Source organism: Lolium perenne, chromosome 4, assembly GCF_019359855.2.
Source record: "Lolium perenne isolate Kyuss_39 chromosome 4, Kyuss_2.0, whole genome shotgun sequence".
NCBI classification, from domain to species: domain Eukaryota; kingdom Viridiplantae; phylum Streptophyta; class Magnoliopsida; order Poales; family Poaceae; genus Lolium; species Lolium perenne.
In genome coordinates this window covers 328,112,130-328,129,356 of record NC_067247.2, presented here as the reverse complement: position 1 = coordinate 328,129,356, position 17,227 = coordinate 328,112,130, and the positions used below count along the sequence as shown (strand labels likewise).

General features: G+C 45.5%; 1 protein-coding gene across 2 annotated transcripts; it reads left to right on the top strand.

The window, feature by feature from the left end:
• Nucleotides 1–7,635: 7,635 nt before the first annotated feature.
• LOC127296400 (uncharacterized) lies at nucleotides 7,636–15,006 on the top strand. Of its 2 annotated transcripts, XM_071819375.1 has the most exons (8): nucleotides 7,636–8,356; nucleotides 8,447–8,683; nucleotides 8,780–8,871; nucleotides 9,362–9,447; nucleotides 10,746–12,385; nucleotides 12,476–12,897; nucleotides 13,388–13,473; nucleotides 14,773–15,006. In XM_071819375.1, exons 1-5 carry the CDS (start codon nucleotides 8,194–8,196, stop codon nucleotides 10,948–10,950), a joined length of 783 nt encoding a protein of 260 aa, XP_071675476.1. In that variant the 5' UTR covers nucleotides 7,636–8,193; the 3' UTR covers nucleotides 10,951–12,385; nucleotides 12,476–12,897; nucleotides 13,388–13,473; nucleotides 14,773–15,006. The 2 variants fall into 2 exon arrangements, with proteins under 2 accessions (XP_071675476.1, XP_071675475.1); XM_071819374.1 differs by having other exon boundaries at nucleotides 10,746–12,897.
• Nucleotides 15,007–17,227: the final 2,221 nt, after the last annotated feature.

The window sequence follows — 17,227 nt, the reverse complement described above, 5'->3', positions numbered from 1 at the left end:
CGCGGTGAGCGCGCCCTGGCATGTCTCTGGACGCGCCAGAGCACGCCGTCGACCCGTCGCCCTCGTCCTCCTATCCCTCTCTCACTTTGCATGCGCACGGCCCTCTGCACCAGCTACCTACTGGACATGCTCACTAGCCCGCGGCCGCCTTGTCGCCGTCGCCATTATCAATTTCTGCCGCGCCCGTACCACGAACACTCGAACGACGCCAGCCTGCCATCGTCCTCCCCTCGCTGCCCCTTCACGCGCGTCGTGACCGCCATGATCGCAGCTACCTAGCGCGCCCCTACCTTGCCCCTTCGAGCATCGTAGACGCCGTCGCCACCGTCGACCTCACAGCATCCGCCGGCCACCTCCCCCGCTATAAATAGAGACCTCCTCGCCCTTCCTTCTTCACACCATTTCTTCTCCCCTCTTTCTCCTCGACCTCCTCAACACCTTCTCCACCTCGATTAAGCCTCACACCGCTCCAATTGCTCCGTCGATCGCCGGAGTCCGCCGCAGATCAACCCACCAAATTCGGGCACCATTGGAGTTGCCACTGGTACCAGTCACTTCCTCGTCCACGCCAACGTCGACCAGCACACAGCAGAACCCCGCGGGAGCCTCCGTCGCACCGCCGACCCCCTACCTCGCCGGCGCAGCGAGCTCTCCTCCCCCGTCGACAACGACGACCCTCAGCCGTCGATCCACGATCTAATCCAGCGGCTCGCGTTCATAGGTACCGTTTCGGGTTAAAGAGAGGCTGACACGCAGGCCCCACCATGTCAGTTGGCCCGCTGCGTGGGAAGTGCTAGCTGGGCCGGCCCAAGTCTTTTCGCCCGTTTAGCCCATTTCGCGTTCCCGCCAAGCCCACTAAATTCAAAATTTGAATTTCTGTTAATTCCAATTTCCCTGCTGATGCTGAATTCAAATTTGAATAGTTTAAAATCTACTTCACCAAATTGAACAAATTTTATGTATTCAGAAAGCTTATGAAATTATCTAGCTAACCTCACTGGATTCAACCCCATTTGTTGTGTAGTTTTTGAATAGCAAAAATAACAAAACATATACTTTTCTGTATTCAAATAACTCTTAAAAATCAACCACTTTGAATTTTGAAGTGAATCCAATTGCAATAATTCACATTTAATATACCCTAATTTACTATGTAAAAATATGATATATGTTCTATATATGATCATGGGCTAGAATCAAAATATTGGCTATGTAGTCAATACTAGCCCATTTAAACTATATCCAAATTTTAGGAATTTAAACCAATGAGGTGTAGCACCTCATTTAAATCCTTTCTCAAGTGATATGAAGTAATGTGTTGACCTTTACTTACTTAGGCTCATACTTGCTCACTTGTAGAAATTAAATCATAATAGTTTTTAAATTGCAAAGGCTATTTAAATCACATGAGATGATGAATCTCATTTAAATCCCTTTCCTCAAATACTAAGTGTGAAGTGTTGACCTTGGTCAACATGGGATCATCCCTGGTTATTTGAGAATATTAAATCACCTCAATAGTAGTTTTCACTAAATTAGTTACAACTATGTGTTAAATCATATGAGAGGTATTCCTCTCATTTAAATCTTGTTCTCAAGTAATTCAACATGAGGTAGTGACCATGGTCTATATAATCTCATATTGAGTTATTTGGTGGCATTAAATCACTATCATGCTAGTATTAAATTGCATGAGGTAGGGAACCTCATTTAAATCATTTTTCTCAAATGATAAGTATGAAGAGGTTGACTTTGGTCAACCTAGGTCATATATTATTCATAAGAGAAATTAAATCTTAAGAGGAATTCAATGAGAGGAAATTATTTCTCCAAACCAAAGAGAAACCTTAATTTAAATTTTCAATGAGAGGAAATTATTTCTCCTAATATTAAAAAGGGAAACCCTAGAATAATTGTTGGATAAATGTTAAGTAGTGATACTAGATCAATTGTGTGAGCCATTAAGGCAAATTAAGACTACTTAAGTGTTGTTTGGTGATTGTATCCTCGTATTCGTTTATAGACGCTAGTACCGGAGACTACCAAGAGGAAGAGGCCTTCTACCAAGAGGAAGAGCAAGAAAACTTTGATCACATCACCAACCAAGGCAAGCTATATTATGGCAAGCTATTACCAATGCAAGCTAGACTAATGCAAACTATTTTGGTTGCAAGTTATATTCTTGCAAAGTTCAAAGCTCTACAAGAGCAAGGCACCATTACATTTTACTTTATGAACCTATCCCAAGTTTTTACTTTACAAGCTTTACTTGATTTTAATTATCAAAGTTACTTTTGGATTTATGATTACTTGGTTGAATTATAGAGTAGTACAAGAGAATCACACTTAGCCTAGCAAGCTCCAAGATACTTAGTACCCCTCATAACTAGTGGCTAGTGCTCAATATTAAAAGTGACTACTCTAGTTGAGAACTTGTGAATTGAAATGACTTTGAAAACCTTGGAATGATGAGTCATTCTATTGAGAGATTTTTGAAGGTGAATATGACTGGTGAATGACTTGGTGAATTTTACTAAAACACTGATGGTTGGGTTTGGATGCGATACCATTCCAATTTTACAAGTACCCCCACAATACCTGAATCTGGGTAAGGCTTAGCTGGAAACTTATGTATTTTAGTATGGGTTCCCTCTAAACAAGCGTCATAGGGGTTATGCCGAGGCTGCCTCCGTACTGGTGAAGTGATGTGAAATGACGTGAAATGAGGTGAATGTCCGGCCCAAGCCCTGTGCAGTTCCCAGGCTGACCGCGTGTCTTCACTGGGAGGCCAAGCTCATGGGGAGAGGTGCCTATACTAGAGTATGTAAATGAAAGGTTAGGATTGGTAGTTCGCGTACTGCGTCACGATAAATCAGGGCCGATTACCCTGACGAACTATTGCAATTGTTGTGGCACAAGTGTACAACCTCTGCAGAGTTAAACCTATTCGAATAGCCGCGTCCGCGGTTATGGACAGTTGGAAAGGCCATACTGTTCCGTCATCAGAACTTTTCTAAAAATATGAATGGTGACTTGTGATTTGAATTGAAAGGTGACTTTGACTTTGAATCACATCTGAGTTGTGGGAATGACACTAATGTTCCCACTTGAGTTAGTTAATTGAAAAGGGCTTTTGATTATTAAAAGTGCTTATGAAATAAAACTGGCTTTATGCAAATAAAACTAGAGCTTAGAACCCCCTTACTATAGTTTATAGTATCTACCTTAGTATTAGTTTGCGAGTACTTTAAAGTACTCATGGCTGTGTCCCTGGCTATTCAAATGGCCAGACTATGAAGACGAGTACCAGAACCCGGAAGAAGGACCGCAGGACGTCTACGACAACTAGGATCACTCCTGACGTCAACGATTGCACTGTGGAATAGATGGACTACTACTACGCTACTTTCGCTTCCGCTATGTGTTATGTAATGAATAAATAGAACTTCTATTATTGTAATGAGACTGGATCATGTGATCCTTTATTTGTAAGACGATTATGTGTTGTAATGAATGATGTGTTGTGATATCAATCTATTATGTCTCGCAAAAACAATATTCCTGGGATTGCGAGGAATGGCATAATAGGCATCTGGACTTAAAAATCCGGGTGTCGACAAGTTGGTATCAGAGCCATTGTTGACCTTAGGAGACCCTAGTTAGAATGGACGTCTGTAAAACTTAGTTTCAAAACCAAAGAAGTGAATATTTGTGAAAAACTTATTCTCACTCTTATCCTTGAAATCCTTTTCAAAATGAGAAATTCATGTTCTACTTTTTCTTTGTAGCACTATCTAAAATTTTGCACACTTGAATACTTCTCTAATTTACTCCTCCTCTTTGTTCATAGATGGAATACAAATGGGAGTGCTATCAGCTTGGTCACGGAGGAGAACTGAGGTTCGAAAAGGATTTGAAGCAACTAGTGGAATATCTAGGACACCCGTATCCCGAGTTCTTCGGAATACCCCTCAACAACCACTCCGGAGAACCCCCTCGGTGGGAAGTTTCTACTAATCTACGAAGAAAGCTTGGAGCCCCGGTATGGGAAACCATCTGGTTTTCTGTAACGGGAAACACTTGGAAGGAAGGACTAGTCAGAGCTATGCATGAAGTAATTGCCCGTCTGTGTGGACAAAATGAGAACAAGATCAAGAACACTCGCTTCATCTACTACCCAAGACATAACTCCATGGGAAGATCGATGACCATGCCACCACACCCGGAGATGAACCACTATGTAGCACATCAGGACTTCAGGCTGTACAAAACCCGCAGGGATTTGGACAACGCCCTCGCCTCTCGCCAAGCACCTCACCCGTGAAGACGAAGAATCCACCCTGAAGAGTAGTTTCATTTAAAGCACTTTCGTAGGTGTGAGTTGTATCAGGATCCCCTTGTATCGTAGAGCGATGAATGGTTCTTCAAACCACCGGTGTGTTAGCTTTGTAATGTGTGATGCTTGGTATGAATGAAAAAGTGTTGTTGGTTTTTACCCCCGCAACACTACTCAAGTTTTCAATATTATGAACTTTTTAAACTTTAACAAAACAAACCATATGAATTTCCCTCTTATCTTATCATCTACATCAATGTTCAGATGGCCCCTCCCAATCGCACCAACGACGCGATGATGCAATTGCTGCAAACCCTGCTTGCCGACCGAGAAGTCGAGAGAGCTGAACGCCAAGCCAACATTGCTGCACTGCAACAGATAGCTCAGAACAATCAAGGCCATGGAAACCACGATCACCCTGGATCGAAGCTGAAGAACTTTCAGCACACCAACCCTCCGATGTTCAACAAGACTGAAGAGCCCCTCGATGCTGATGACTGGCTCCAGACAATGGAGAACAACCTCGAAGTTGCGGGAGTTGAAGCCGTAGAAAAAGTACTGTTTGCCACCCACTACCTGTCAGGACCTGCCAGAGCCTGGTGGACAAGTGCCCGTGCAATGAATGTGGGACAGATGATGACATGGGAAGACTTCAAGCTGAAGTTTAGCAAGTACCATGTGCCCCAAGGACTGATCAAGAAGATGAGAGACGAGTTCCGTGAACTCAAGCAAGGAAGAATGTCCGTGGTGGAATACCGCGACAGGTTTCTCACTCTGTCAAGGTACGCCCCGGATGAGACCGACACCAATGAGAAGAGAAAGGAAAGATTTCTGAACGGACTGCACGACGAGATGCAGACTGTGTTAGTGAACATTCCGTTCGCTGACTTAGAAGCCCTCGTCGACTCAGCCATACAGATGGAAGGAAAGCTGCATCAGGCCAATGAGAACCGCAAGCGCAGAATGATGAACCAGAATGGACCCCACCATACCCAGAAGTACCGCAACAACTCCTCTGGAGGATTCAACCCAAGATACAACAAGCCCCCTGCCCAGAATTATCGCCCCAACTACACCAACAACAACGGAGGACCCCCGAAGCCCGGAGGCAATAACAACAACAACAGCAGCAACAACAACAACCACCCCAACAACAGCAACAACAATGGAAACAACAACAACACCAATACTGCCCCAAGGACTGGAAGCAATGCTACCCCCGTAATCCCCAAAGACAAGTCCACCGTCAACTGCTATGAATGTGGAGTTGTGGGTCACTTCTCCAATGAGTGCCCCAAAAAGCTTGCCAGGATTGCCGCCAATACCGCTGCACCTGCTCAGCAACAGCGTCGCTTCGCAGGTAGAAGGAACCAGAACAACAACAACGGTCGTCTCTACCACATGATCACTTCAAGCTCGTGAAGCACCCCAGACCATGCCAAGTATGTCTTCCTGTTAATAAAATGCTCAATCTCTCTTAGGAACCTAACTTTTCTTAAAATCTCGGGACGAGATTTGTTTAAGGGGGAAGGGTTTGTAACATCCCAAAAATTTAAAACAAAACAAATGAATCTCCCTAGTTCCAAATTTTGGAACCAACAAAAACTTTTATCAAATTAAGTTTGATGCTTAGTGATCTTGCTTAATTCTTGTGCTATTGCCATGATTGCTTGTAATTAGTATTTAAAGTGATCTTAAACCCTAAACCTCACCCCTCTTTTCACCATCCTAGTTAAGTTAAAATAAAAAGAAATTAAATAAGAAAAAGATATATGTGCCTATGGCTATTTTTATAAATCTTTACCCTAGACCTTTCTACTTTGCTTAGAGGTTTGGAAAACCTTCATACACCTTGCCTAGTACTTATCAAACCTAATCCAAGTGGTTTCCAAAGAAAATAAAAAGAAACTAAAAATGCCATAGAGGCATATGAGAGCAAAATAGCAAATATGTGAATTTAAGAACCTTGACCCTAGGACTTGTTGTAAATGGTTGGATCACTTCCATATACCATTTCAACACTCAACAACACCAATTGAGTCAAGCCAAGTCAAAGTAAAACACAAATGCAACATATGCATAGAGGCATATGTGACACATAGCCATAATATCCAATTCTTGCCCTAAGCCTTTGAACCTTGACCAAATGTTGGGAAACCTTCTCTAAACCTAATCCAATGCTAAATTGACCCCAACCCATATCCAAGTAAAGCAAGTTGAACAATTAACAAGAATAATGAAAATTGACACATCACCTCTTATGTGTTATGGCCATTTTTGCAAATCTTTGAACAAGACCATTTGAATTGGTTTCAATGGTTGGAAAATGTTTCTAAACTAATAAGAACCACATTAGAGTCAACAAAAGTCAACTCAAATGGGGAGAAATCAAATAGGGAGAAAATCCCCAAAATTCACTCACATACACTTAGCCAAAATTGCAAATCTTCAACCAAGGCCACCAATGCTTGATCTATTGCTTGTAGAATACTTATATAACTCAAACAAAACCAAATGCATCAAAGAAACCAGAATCAATTCGAAATTTAACTCAAAACCATCTCACATATGATGATGGTCATTTGTGTGATTGTTAACATGATCCCCTCTTTACCCCTCTGGCTTTGACTTTTCTTCAACCAAACTTGGTCAACTATGACCATGTCATCCAAGACCATGTCAAGGTCAACCACTTTCAGGTTGACCACACCTGCTAGTTTTGACCAGGTTGACCAGTAGGGTTGTGACAAGTGGTGATGTTGAAGTAAAGTGAAGATTACCCCAAATTTGAAAACTTGCAAAACTTTGTCAAATTGACCACCACCACCATCAATCCCTTTCTATATTTATATAAATGAAGTGCACCAAAAAGAATTACAAAATTCCACAAAAATCTTCATGCGGCCATATCATCAAACACTTGGCAGGCATAGTTTCTGAATTGCAACACAGCCCTTTGTCCAGTGGTTTCTTGCCTAAACCACTTTCTAATCTTGATCATTGTTGCTCTCTGAGCCTCCCTGCATCACACCATGTACTTGCCTGGTCGTTTAAAGTAGAGAAGGACCCTAAACTATGCCATGTCATGCACACCCGGCCACCTTTGGCAACCCTCTCTCTGACCCTCCCCTCTCTCCTACACCATGTCTACGAGCCCCTCTGGAGCACAAGGACACTGCCAGTGCACGGCCGAGCCTCACCCTTGCGCGCCATTGGCCGGAACGCGTGTGCCGATGTAACGACCCGTAAAAACCCAATAATAGATTTTTCTTCGCTGCTTGTTTTTCCGTGTCGTTCCAAGTCATCATGGCATCATGCATCATATCATTCACATGATTTTATAAAATAAATTATTTTAAATAAAAACTATTTTGAGTTTCCCCTCTCATATGGTTTATTTATTAAGCCTCCCCTCCCTTTTCTTTTAATAAAACCCTAACACCCTCTTTTCCTAGGCCCCTTTTTCTTTCCCTGGCCGCTCCTTCCCTCTCTAGCCCAGCAAGGGAGGCCCTTTTCTTCCCTGGCCAAGCCCACAACCTTCTGGCCCATACCCCTTCGCTCCTCTTCTCTTTGGTCGTTGTCGTCTTCCTCCACAGAGAGCACGTAGATGGCGTGCTGTGGTCCTCCACTCCACCGAGCACCTCCTCCAACCACTCCCTCCCCCTCTCTTTTAATCCTCTGCAAGCCCACGGGAAAACCCTAGCATCCCTTCTTCCTCTCCTCCCTCGCGTCGCCATCCTCTCTACCCTCCATCTCCCTTTTCTTCACGTACAGAGAGAACCCCAAAACGCCTGCCTCCATCTCGCCATGGCGCCGCCTCTACCGGCCACCTCTCTTCAATCTGAGACCACCGAAAGATGCGCCTCATCGTCCTCGTCATGCCCCTGCAAGGAATCGTCCCCGGGCGCTGTGAATCGCCGCCACGGTCGCCGTTTCTTCTCCAACCCCGGCGCTGTTATCCGTCGAATTCGTCGCCGTTCGTCCTCCTCCGGTCAAACGAACCCCACCATCGGCTTCCTGGTGATGTTCTCGATCTCCCTGACCACTCGCTCGTCCCCGTCCCCCTCTGTTTCATCTCTATACCTTGGTGACCATCGTCGTCCTCTACAGGTCATCCTCATGGGCCGTTCTCCGGTGGTGCCCTGACCTCACCTTCGCCCGCCTCAGATCCTCCACGTCGCGGCGCATCTACGACGCCCTCTGCCTCGTCCCGCCTCAGCCTCCCTCGACAAATCCGAGCTCGACTTGATCTCTGCCATGGCGTTTCTGTCCCAGAACTCCGCCTTGTTCTGGGTCAAAAGGGCCTTGCGTCCTCTTCTAAACAAAAACCAAACGTCTATCTCAGTGGTAATTCCCTTGATCTTGTTCTCTTGAAACCAGAGAAGATCAAATCCTACATCTAGCAATTAAGGGTCACCCTTTTTGTTATATGTTTCCGTTCAGATCCATGGATGGGCCAAGGCCCAGCTTTCTCCCCGGCGCCAGCCCTCTATCCAGCGCCAGCAGCAGGCCAGATCCGGCCCAGGACAGCGCAGGTTCGGCCCAGTTCGCCCCCTGCCTTTCCTCTCTTCTTTATTTTGCAGAAAATGTTTAAATCTTGTGAAATTCATATCTTGTAAACCGTAATTCGAAATACAAAGTGTTATATATGAAAAATGATCAGAAAAATGTGAAGAACATGAATATGCCATCCATGCTTGCTGTTGCACCATGCATCATAAAATTTCGTGGTAGTTTGCATTACCACCTAATATGTAACATATGGAATATGTGGGATATTATATAAATGTTGTTCCGGTTCCATTTAACTTTGATGTAGCTCACCCCTGCCATGTTTGCTATGCTAATCCACCCTTAAATTTGTCGGTAGAAATGCAACTTCAACCTAATTTGTTTGCCCGGAGTTCCGACTCCGATTAATATGAGTAAGTGCATCGCATCATATCTGCCATGTCATGCATATCATCTGGATCATGCTGATTCTTATTCCGTAGTAGTAAGACTTGCATACGTTGTGTGTTCCAGCATTTGCTTCTTTCCCGGATAGGATCACGAAGTGGTGCGGTGAGATACGCCAAGTCCTCCGGTTGTTCCTCGGCAAGCTATAACAGGCAAGCATTTCCCCTATACTTCTGCCCCTGCAGAAGTCGCTCACCTATTTTATTTTGCCTTCTCCCTCATGCTATCCTTAAGTTGCGTTCTTGTCACGTGTCCCTTCCACTTGTTACCTCAAGCAGCCCATATTGCCACCATCACCTCCTACGGCTATTGTTTGGTTATTGAGTCTGCCCTTGCGAGTCGTAGTGCATGCTAGTGCTGTTTTATCTCGTTACCGTTACTGCTATCTTATCGGGTTGTATGTTGGGAAGAATCATGGTTACTTTAGTTGTTGACATTTGTTTAGCGGAGGCATCGGTGGGTCAGCTGATCGTTTTATGACGGCTCACTTGTGTTTCCTAAATATCTTAGGACCCCGAGTTCTTGTTATCTGTTTCGAGACTGAGCGCTCTAACCACACGTGGGTATGCTTACCGGGTCTCCCCTCGACCACTGCCGTAATCTACAGCTTTGTCCAGTGGCCACAACTAGTTTGGATGTTTGTTTTGTTTCTCCCGGGCGTGCAAGCATGTTTCTTTGTGGTCAGATGATATGATGTTACTTTTGGGAAAGCTATGTGCCTTGTAACCCCGTTGTTTCTTGCACGTTCGTAGGATGCGGTGCCACTGCGAAGTGGTCATCCTGCTGGGCACTGTCCACCTAGCACGCAGTCGCAATAGCTGAGTCCGCTTCAGAGCACGGCCGGACTCTGATACGGGTTAACTTAGTTAGGTGGCTTCCTGGACATTGTTGTAGTGAAGGAGAGTGCGTGTCGTGATATCCACCTGTCGCAAGTGGTTTGATCGTGCGTGTGGGCACATTTGGGCACCCCTGCAGGGTTACATCTTATCGATAAGCCGTGTCCGCGGTTATGGACGACTTGGAGCTGTATGACTCGACCATAGACAACTTACACCTGTTGTTTCAATCATAATAACTTGCGTAGTAAGTTAGGACAACTCTAATAATAAATGGTTAAAACTTGACAACCGTGTGAGTGCCTTTGTAAGTACTTCTTGGCGAAGGGGGAAGCATCGGCTGTGTTATGTTTGCAGAGTATAGAACTGTTAGTTTATGCGCTCTCTCACCTTCTCTGTTTAGACGAATGTTGTAGAGTGTCTCTATAGGTTTTAGTGCTTGCGCGCTGCCGCTTAACCCCACCATATTGTCCATGACGTTCCTCTTGCGTCCTCTAAGTCCCCTGCGTGCCTCAAGTACAAAGGACGACTGGTTGACGAATGCTTAACGTCTTGAAGTCTTGTTAAGTACGAACCCGTACTTATTGCTGCTTCTACGGGATATAACCGGGCAGGTATGAAGATATGTTCGATGAAGACGACGTTAGCAAGGTTACCCTTCCGGCTTGGCCTGGGCAGGGTTATGGACGCCTCTGGTTATCTTCAGGACTCTTAGTCCAATTTGTATCTTGTCCGTACTCGGATGTATTCGATCTTCTGTATGATTTGGATCTTTGTATTGTATATTTGTATCTTGACTCGTTGGAGTCATTGTTGTAATATATGTATCTTGTGGGCTCTATTGTAAATCTGTTGTAATGTTACCGCTCGTGTTAATTCCTCTGGCATCACGTGTGTGATTCGTCGCGCACGTCGTGTCAGAGGGCGTCTCTGAATCGATATCATGCGGATTTCGGCGGGTTCGCTGGGATCCTCATGGTACCGGTTCCGGGGCGTCACAAGTTGGTATCAGAGCCTCAGGTTGACGGTACCCCACTAGTCCAGCCTTTAGGATAACCTCGCCAACGGTCGTTGTGTTTAGAGAGTTCAAAACTATTTTCTGAAAATTCGTTGGATAGATCAGAGTAGCTCTGATTTTTCTCCTTACCTATATTCTTTCTCCTCTTGTCTATGCGAGTTTTGAGTCTTCTCTCTTATCTGAGTTTTTCCGAGTCTTAGGTATACACGTGGGTTGGACGATCTTTGCCTTATCCTAATAGGTCCGATCTTCGAAGGACGACAGAAGCACATTATCAACAGCGGAACAACGACTTCTTGTTGGTGGTGTCGACCGTTCTACATGGAGCAAGAATTCTTGTTAGTGGTGTCGAGGAGATCGACACGTCGCCTGAAGACCCGATAGTTCACCTCTCTCCCCCGTACCTTGAGGTGGAATCTCGAGGCGAGATTCCTTGTTAGTGGTGTCGTTTGTAACGACCCGTAAAAACCCAATAATAGATTTTTCTTCGCTGCTTGTTTTTCCGTGTCGTTCCAAGTCATCATGGCATCATGCATCATATCATTCACATGATTTTATAAAATAAATTATTTTAAATAAAAACTATTTTGAGTTTCCCCTCTCATATGGTTTATTTATTAAGCCTCCCCTCCCTTTTCTTTTAATAAAACCCTAACACCCTCTTTTCCTAGGCCCCTTTTTCTTTCCCTGGCCGCTCCTTCCCTCTCTAGCCCAGCAAGGGAGGCCCTTTTCTTCCCTGGCCAAGCCCACAACCTTCTGGCCCATACCCCTTCGCTCCTCTTCTCTTTGGTCGTTGTCGTCTTCCTCCACAGAGAGCACGTAGATGGCGTGCTGTGGTCCTCCACTCCACCGAGCACCTCCTCCAACCACTCCCTCCCCCTCTCTTTTAATCCTTTGCAAGCCCACGGGAAAACCCTAGCATCCCTTCTTCCTCTCCTCCCTCGCGCCGCCATCCTCTCTACCCTCCATCTCCCTTTTCTTCACGTACAGAGAGAACCCCAAAACGCCTGCCTCCATCTCGCCATGGCGCCGCCTCTACCGGCCACCTCTCTTCAATCTGAGACCACCGAAAGATGCGCCTCATCGTCCTCGTCATGCCCCTGCAAGGAATCGTCCCCGAGCGCTGTGAATCGCCGCCACGGTCGCCGTTTCTTCTCCAACCCCGGCGCTGTTATCCGTCGAATTCGTCGCCGTTCGTCCTCCTCCGGTCAAACGAACCCCACCATCGGCTTCCTGGTGATGTTCTCGATCTCCCTGACCACTCGCTCGTCCCCGTCCCCCTCTGTTTCATCTCTATACCTTGGTGACCATCGTCGTCCTCTACAGGTCATCCTCATGGGCCGTTCTCCGGTGGTGCCCCGACCTCACCTTCGCCCGCCTCAGATCCTCCACGTCGCGGCGCATCTACGACGCCCTCTGCCTCGTCCCGCCTCAGCCTCCCTCGACAAATCCGAGCTCGACTTGATCTCTGCCATGGCGTTTCTGTCCCAGAACTCCGCCTTGTTCTGGGTCAAAAGGGCCTTGCGTCCTCTTCTAAACAAAAACCAAACGTCTATCTCAGTGATAATTCCCTTGATCTTGTTCTCTTGAAACCAGAGATCAAATCCTACATCTAGCAATTAAGGGTCACCCTTTTTGTTATTTGTTTCCGTTCAGATCCATGGATGGGCCAAGGCCCAGCTTTCTCCCCGGCGCCAGCCCTCTATCCAGCGCCAGCAGCAGGCCAGATCCGGCCCAGGACAGCGCAGGTTCGGCCCAGTTCGCCCCCTGCCTTTCCTCTCTTCTTTATTTTGCAGAAAATGTTTAAATCTTGTGAAATTCATATCTTGTAAACCGTAATTCGAAATACAAAGTGTTATATATGAAAATTGATCAGAAAAATGTGAAGAACATGAATATGCCATCCATGCTTGCTGTTGCACCATGCATCATAAAATTTCGTGGTAGTTTGCATTACCACCTAATATGTAACATATGGAATATGTGGGATATTATATAAATGTTGTTCCGGTTCCATTTAACTTTGATGTAGCTCACCCCTGCCATGTTTGCTATGCTAATCCACCCTTAAATTTGTCGGTAGAAATGCAACTTCAACCTAATTTGTTTGCTCGGAGTTCCGACTCCGATTAATATGAGTAAGTGCATCACATCATATCTGCCATGTCATGCATATCATCTGGATCATGCTGATTCTTATTCCGTAGTAGTAAGACTTGCATACGTTGTGTGTTCCAGCATTTGCTTCTTTCCCGGATAGGATCACGAAGTGGTGCGGTGAGATACGCCAAGTCCTCCGGTTGTTCCTCGGCAAGCTATAACAGGCAAGCATTTCCCCTATACTTCTGCCCCTGCAGAAGTCGCTCACCTATTTTATTTTGCCTTCTCCCTCATGCTATCCTTAAGTTGCGTTCTTGTCACGTGTCCCTTCCACTTGTTACCTCAAGCAGCCCATATTGCCACCACCACCTCCTACGGCTATTGTTTGGTTATTGAGTCTGCCCTTGCGAGTCGTAGTGCATGCTAGTGCTGTTTTATCTCGTTACCGTTACTGCTATCTTATCGGGTTGTATGTTGGGAAGAATCATGGTTACTTTAGTTGTTGACATTTGTTTAGCGGAGGCATCGGTGGGTCAGCTGATCGTTTTATGACGGCTCACTTGTGTTTCCTAAATATCTTAGGACCCCGAGTTCTTGTTATCTGTTCCGAGACTGAGCGCTCTAACCACACGTGGGTATGCTTACCGGGTCTCCCCTCGACCACTGCCGGAATCTACAGCTTTGTCCAGTGGCCACAACTAGTTTGGATGTTTGTTTTGTTTCTCCCGGGCGTGCAAGCATGTTTCTTTGTGGTCAGATGATATGATGTTACTTTTGGGAAAGCTATGTGCCTTGTAACCCCGTTATTTCTTGCACGTTCGTAGGATGCGGTGCCACTGCGAAGTGGTCATCCCGCTGGGCACTGTCCACCTAGCACGCAGTCGCAATAGCTGAGTCCGCTTCAGAGCACGGCCGGACTCTGATACGGGTTAACTTAGTTAGGTGGCTTCCTGGACATTGTTGTAGTGAAGGAGAGTGCGTGTCGTGATATCCACCTGTCGCAAGTGGTTTGATCCTGCGTGTGGGCACATTTGGGCACCCCTGCAGGGTTACATCTTATCGATAAGCCGTGTCCGCGGTTATGGACGACTTGGAGCTGTATGACTCGACCATAGACAACTTACACCTGTTGTTTCAATCATAATAACTTGCGTAGTAAGTTAGGACAACTCTAATAATAAATGGTTAAAACTTGACAACCGTGTGAGTGCCTTTGTAAGTACTTCTTGGCGAAGGGGGAAGCATCGGCTGTGTTATGTTTGCAGAGTATAGAACTGTTAGTTTATGCGCTCTCTCACCTTCTCTGTTTAGACGAATGTTGTAGAGTGTCTCTATAGGTTTTTAGTGCTTGCGCGCTGCCGCTTAACCCCACCATATTGTCCATGACGTTCCTCTTGCGTCCTCTAAGTCCCCTGCGTGCCTCAAGTACAAAGGACGACTGGTTGACGAATGCTTAACGTCTTGAAGTCTTGTTAAGTACGAACCCGTACTTATTGCTGCTTCTACGGGATATAACCGGGCAGGTATGAAGATATGTTCGATGAAGACGACGTTAGCAAGGTTACCCTTCCGGCTTGGCCTGGGCAGGGTTATGGACGCCTCTGGTTATCTTCAGGACTCTTAGTCCAATTTGTATCTTGTCCGTACTCGGATGTATTCGATCTTCTGTATGATTTGGATCTTTGTATTGTATATTTGTATCTTGACTCGTTGGAGTCGTTGTTGTAATATATGTATCTTGTGGGCTCTATTGTAAATCTGTTGTAATGTTACCGCTCGTGTTAATTCCTCTGGCATCACGTGTGTGATTCGTCGCGCACGTCGTGTCAGAGGGCGTCTCTGAATCGATATCGTGCGGATTTCGGCGGGTTCGCTGGGATCCTCATGGTACCGGTTCCGGGGCGTCACAGCCGAGACACGCCAGAAAACGTGCCAGGCACGCGGTGAGCGTGCCTTGGCATGTCTCTGGACGCGCCAGAGCACGCCGTCGACCCGTCGCCCTCGTCCTCCTATCCCTCTCTCACTTTGCACGCGCACGGCCCTCTGCACCAGCTACCTACTGGACATGCTCACTAGCCCGCGGCCGCCTTGTCGCCGTCGCCATTATCAATTTCTGCCGCGCCCGTACCACGAACACTCGAACGACGCCAGCCTGCCATCGTCCTCCCCTCGCTGCCCCTTCACGCGCGTCGTGACCGCCATGATCGCAGCTACCTAGCGCACCCCCTACCTTGCCCCTTCGAGCATCGTAGACGCCGTCGCCACCGTCGACCTCACAGCATCCGCCGGCCACCTCCCCCGCTATAAATAGAGACCTCCTCGCCCTTCCTTCTTCACACCATTTCTGCTCCCCTCTTTCTCCTCGACCTCCTCAACACCTTCTCCACCTCGATTAAGCCTCACACCGCTCCAATTGCTCCGTCGATCGCCGGAGTCCGTCGCAGATCAACCCACCAAATTCGGGCACCATTGGAGTTGCCACTGGTACCAGTCACTTCCTCGTCCACGCCAACGTCGACCAGCACACAGCAGAACCCCGCGGGAGCCTCCGTCGCGCCACCGACCCCCTACCTCGCCGGCGCAGCGAGCTCTCCTCCCCCGTCGACAACGACGACCCTCAGCCGTCGATCCACGATCTAATCCAGCGGCTCGCGTTCACAGGTACCGTTTCGGGTTAAAGAGAGACTGACACGCAGGCCCCACCATGTCAGTTGGCCCGCTGCGTGGGAAGCGCTAGCTGGGCCGGCCCAAGTCTTTTCGCCCGTTTAGCCCATTTCGCGTTCCCGCCAAGCCCACTAAATTCAAAATTTGAATTTCTGTTAATTCCAATTTCCCTGCTGATGCTGAATTCAAATTTGAATAGTTTAAAATCTACTTCACCAAATTGAACAAATTTTATATATTCAGAAAGCTTATGAAATTATCTAGCTAACCACACTGGATTCAACCCCATTTGTTGTGTAGTTTTTGAATAGCAAAAATAACAAAACATATACTTTTCTGTATTCAAATAACTCTTAAAAATCAACCACTTTGAATTTTGAAGTGAATCCAATTGCAATAATTCACATTTAACAAACCCTAATTTACTATGTAAAAATATGATATATGTTCTGTATATGATCATGGGCTAGAATCAAAATATTGGCTATGTAGTCAATACTAGCCCATTTAAACTATATCCAAATTTTAGGAATTTGAACCAATGAGGTGTAGCACCTCATTTAAATCCTTTCTCAAGTGATATGAAGTAATGTGTTGACCTTTACTTACTTAGGCTCATACTTGCTCACTTGTAGAAATTAAATCATAATAGTTTTTAAATTGCAAAGGCTATTTAAATCACATGAGATGATGAATCTCATTTAAATCCCTTTCCTCAAATACTAAGTGTGAAGTGTTGACCTTGGTCAACATGGGATCATCCCTGGTTATTTTAGAATATTAAATCACCTCAATAGTAGTTTTCACTAAATTAGTTACAACTATGTGTTAAATCATATGAGAGGTATTCCTCTCATTTAAATCTTGTTCTCAAGTAATTCAACATGAGGTAGTGACCATGGTCTATATAATCTCATATTGAGTTATTTGGTGGCATTAAATCACTATCATGCTAGTATTAAATTGCATGAGGTAGGGAACCTCATTTAAATCATTTTTCTCAAATGATAAGTATGAAGAGGTTGACTTTGGTCAACCTAGGTCATATATTATTCATAAGAGAAATTAAATCTTAAGAGGAATTCAATGAGAGGAAATTATTTCTCCAAACCAAAGAGAAACCTTAATTTAAATTTTCAATGAGAGGAAATTATTTCTCCTAATATTAAAAAGGGAAACCCTAGAATAATTGTTGGATAAATGTTAAGTAGTGATACTAGATCAATTGTGTGAGCCATTAAGGCAAATTAAGACTACTTAAGTGTTGTTTGGTGATTGTATCCTCGTATTCATTTATAGACGCTAGTACCAGAG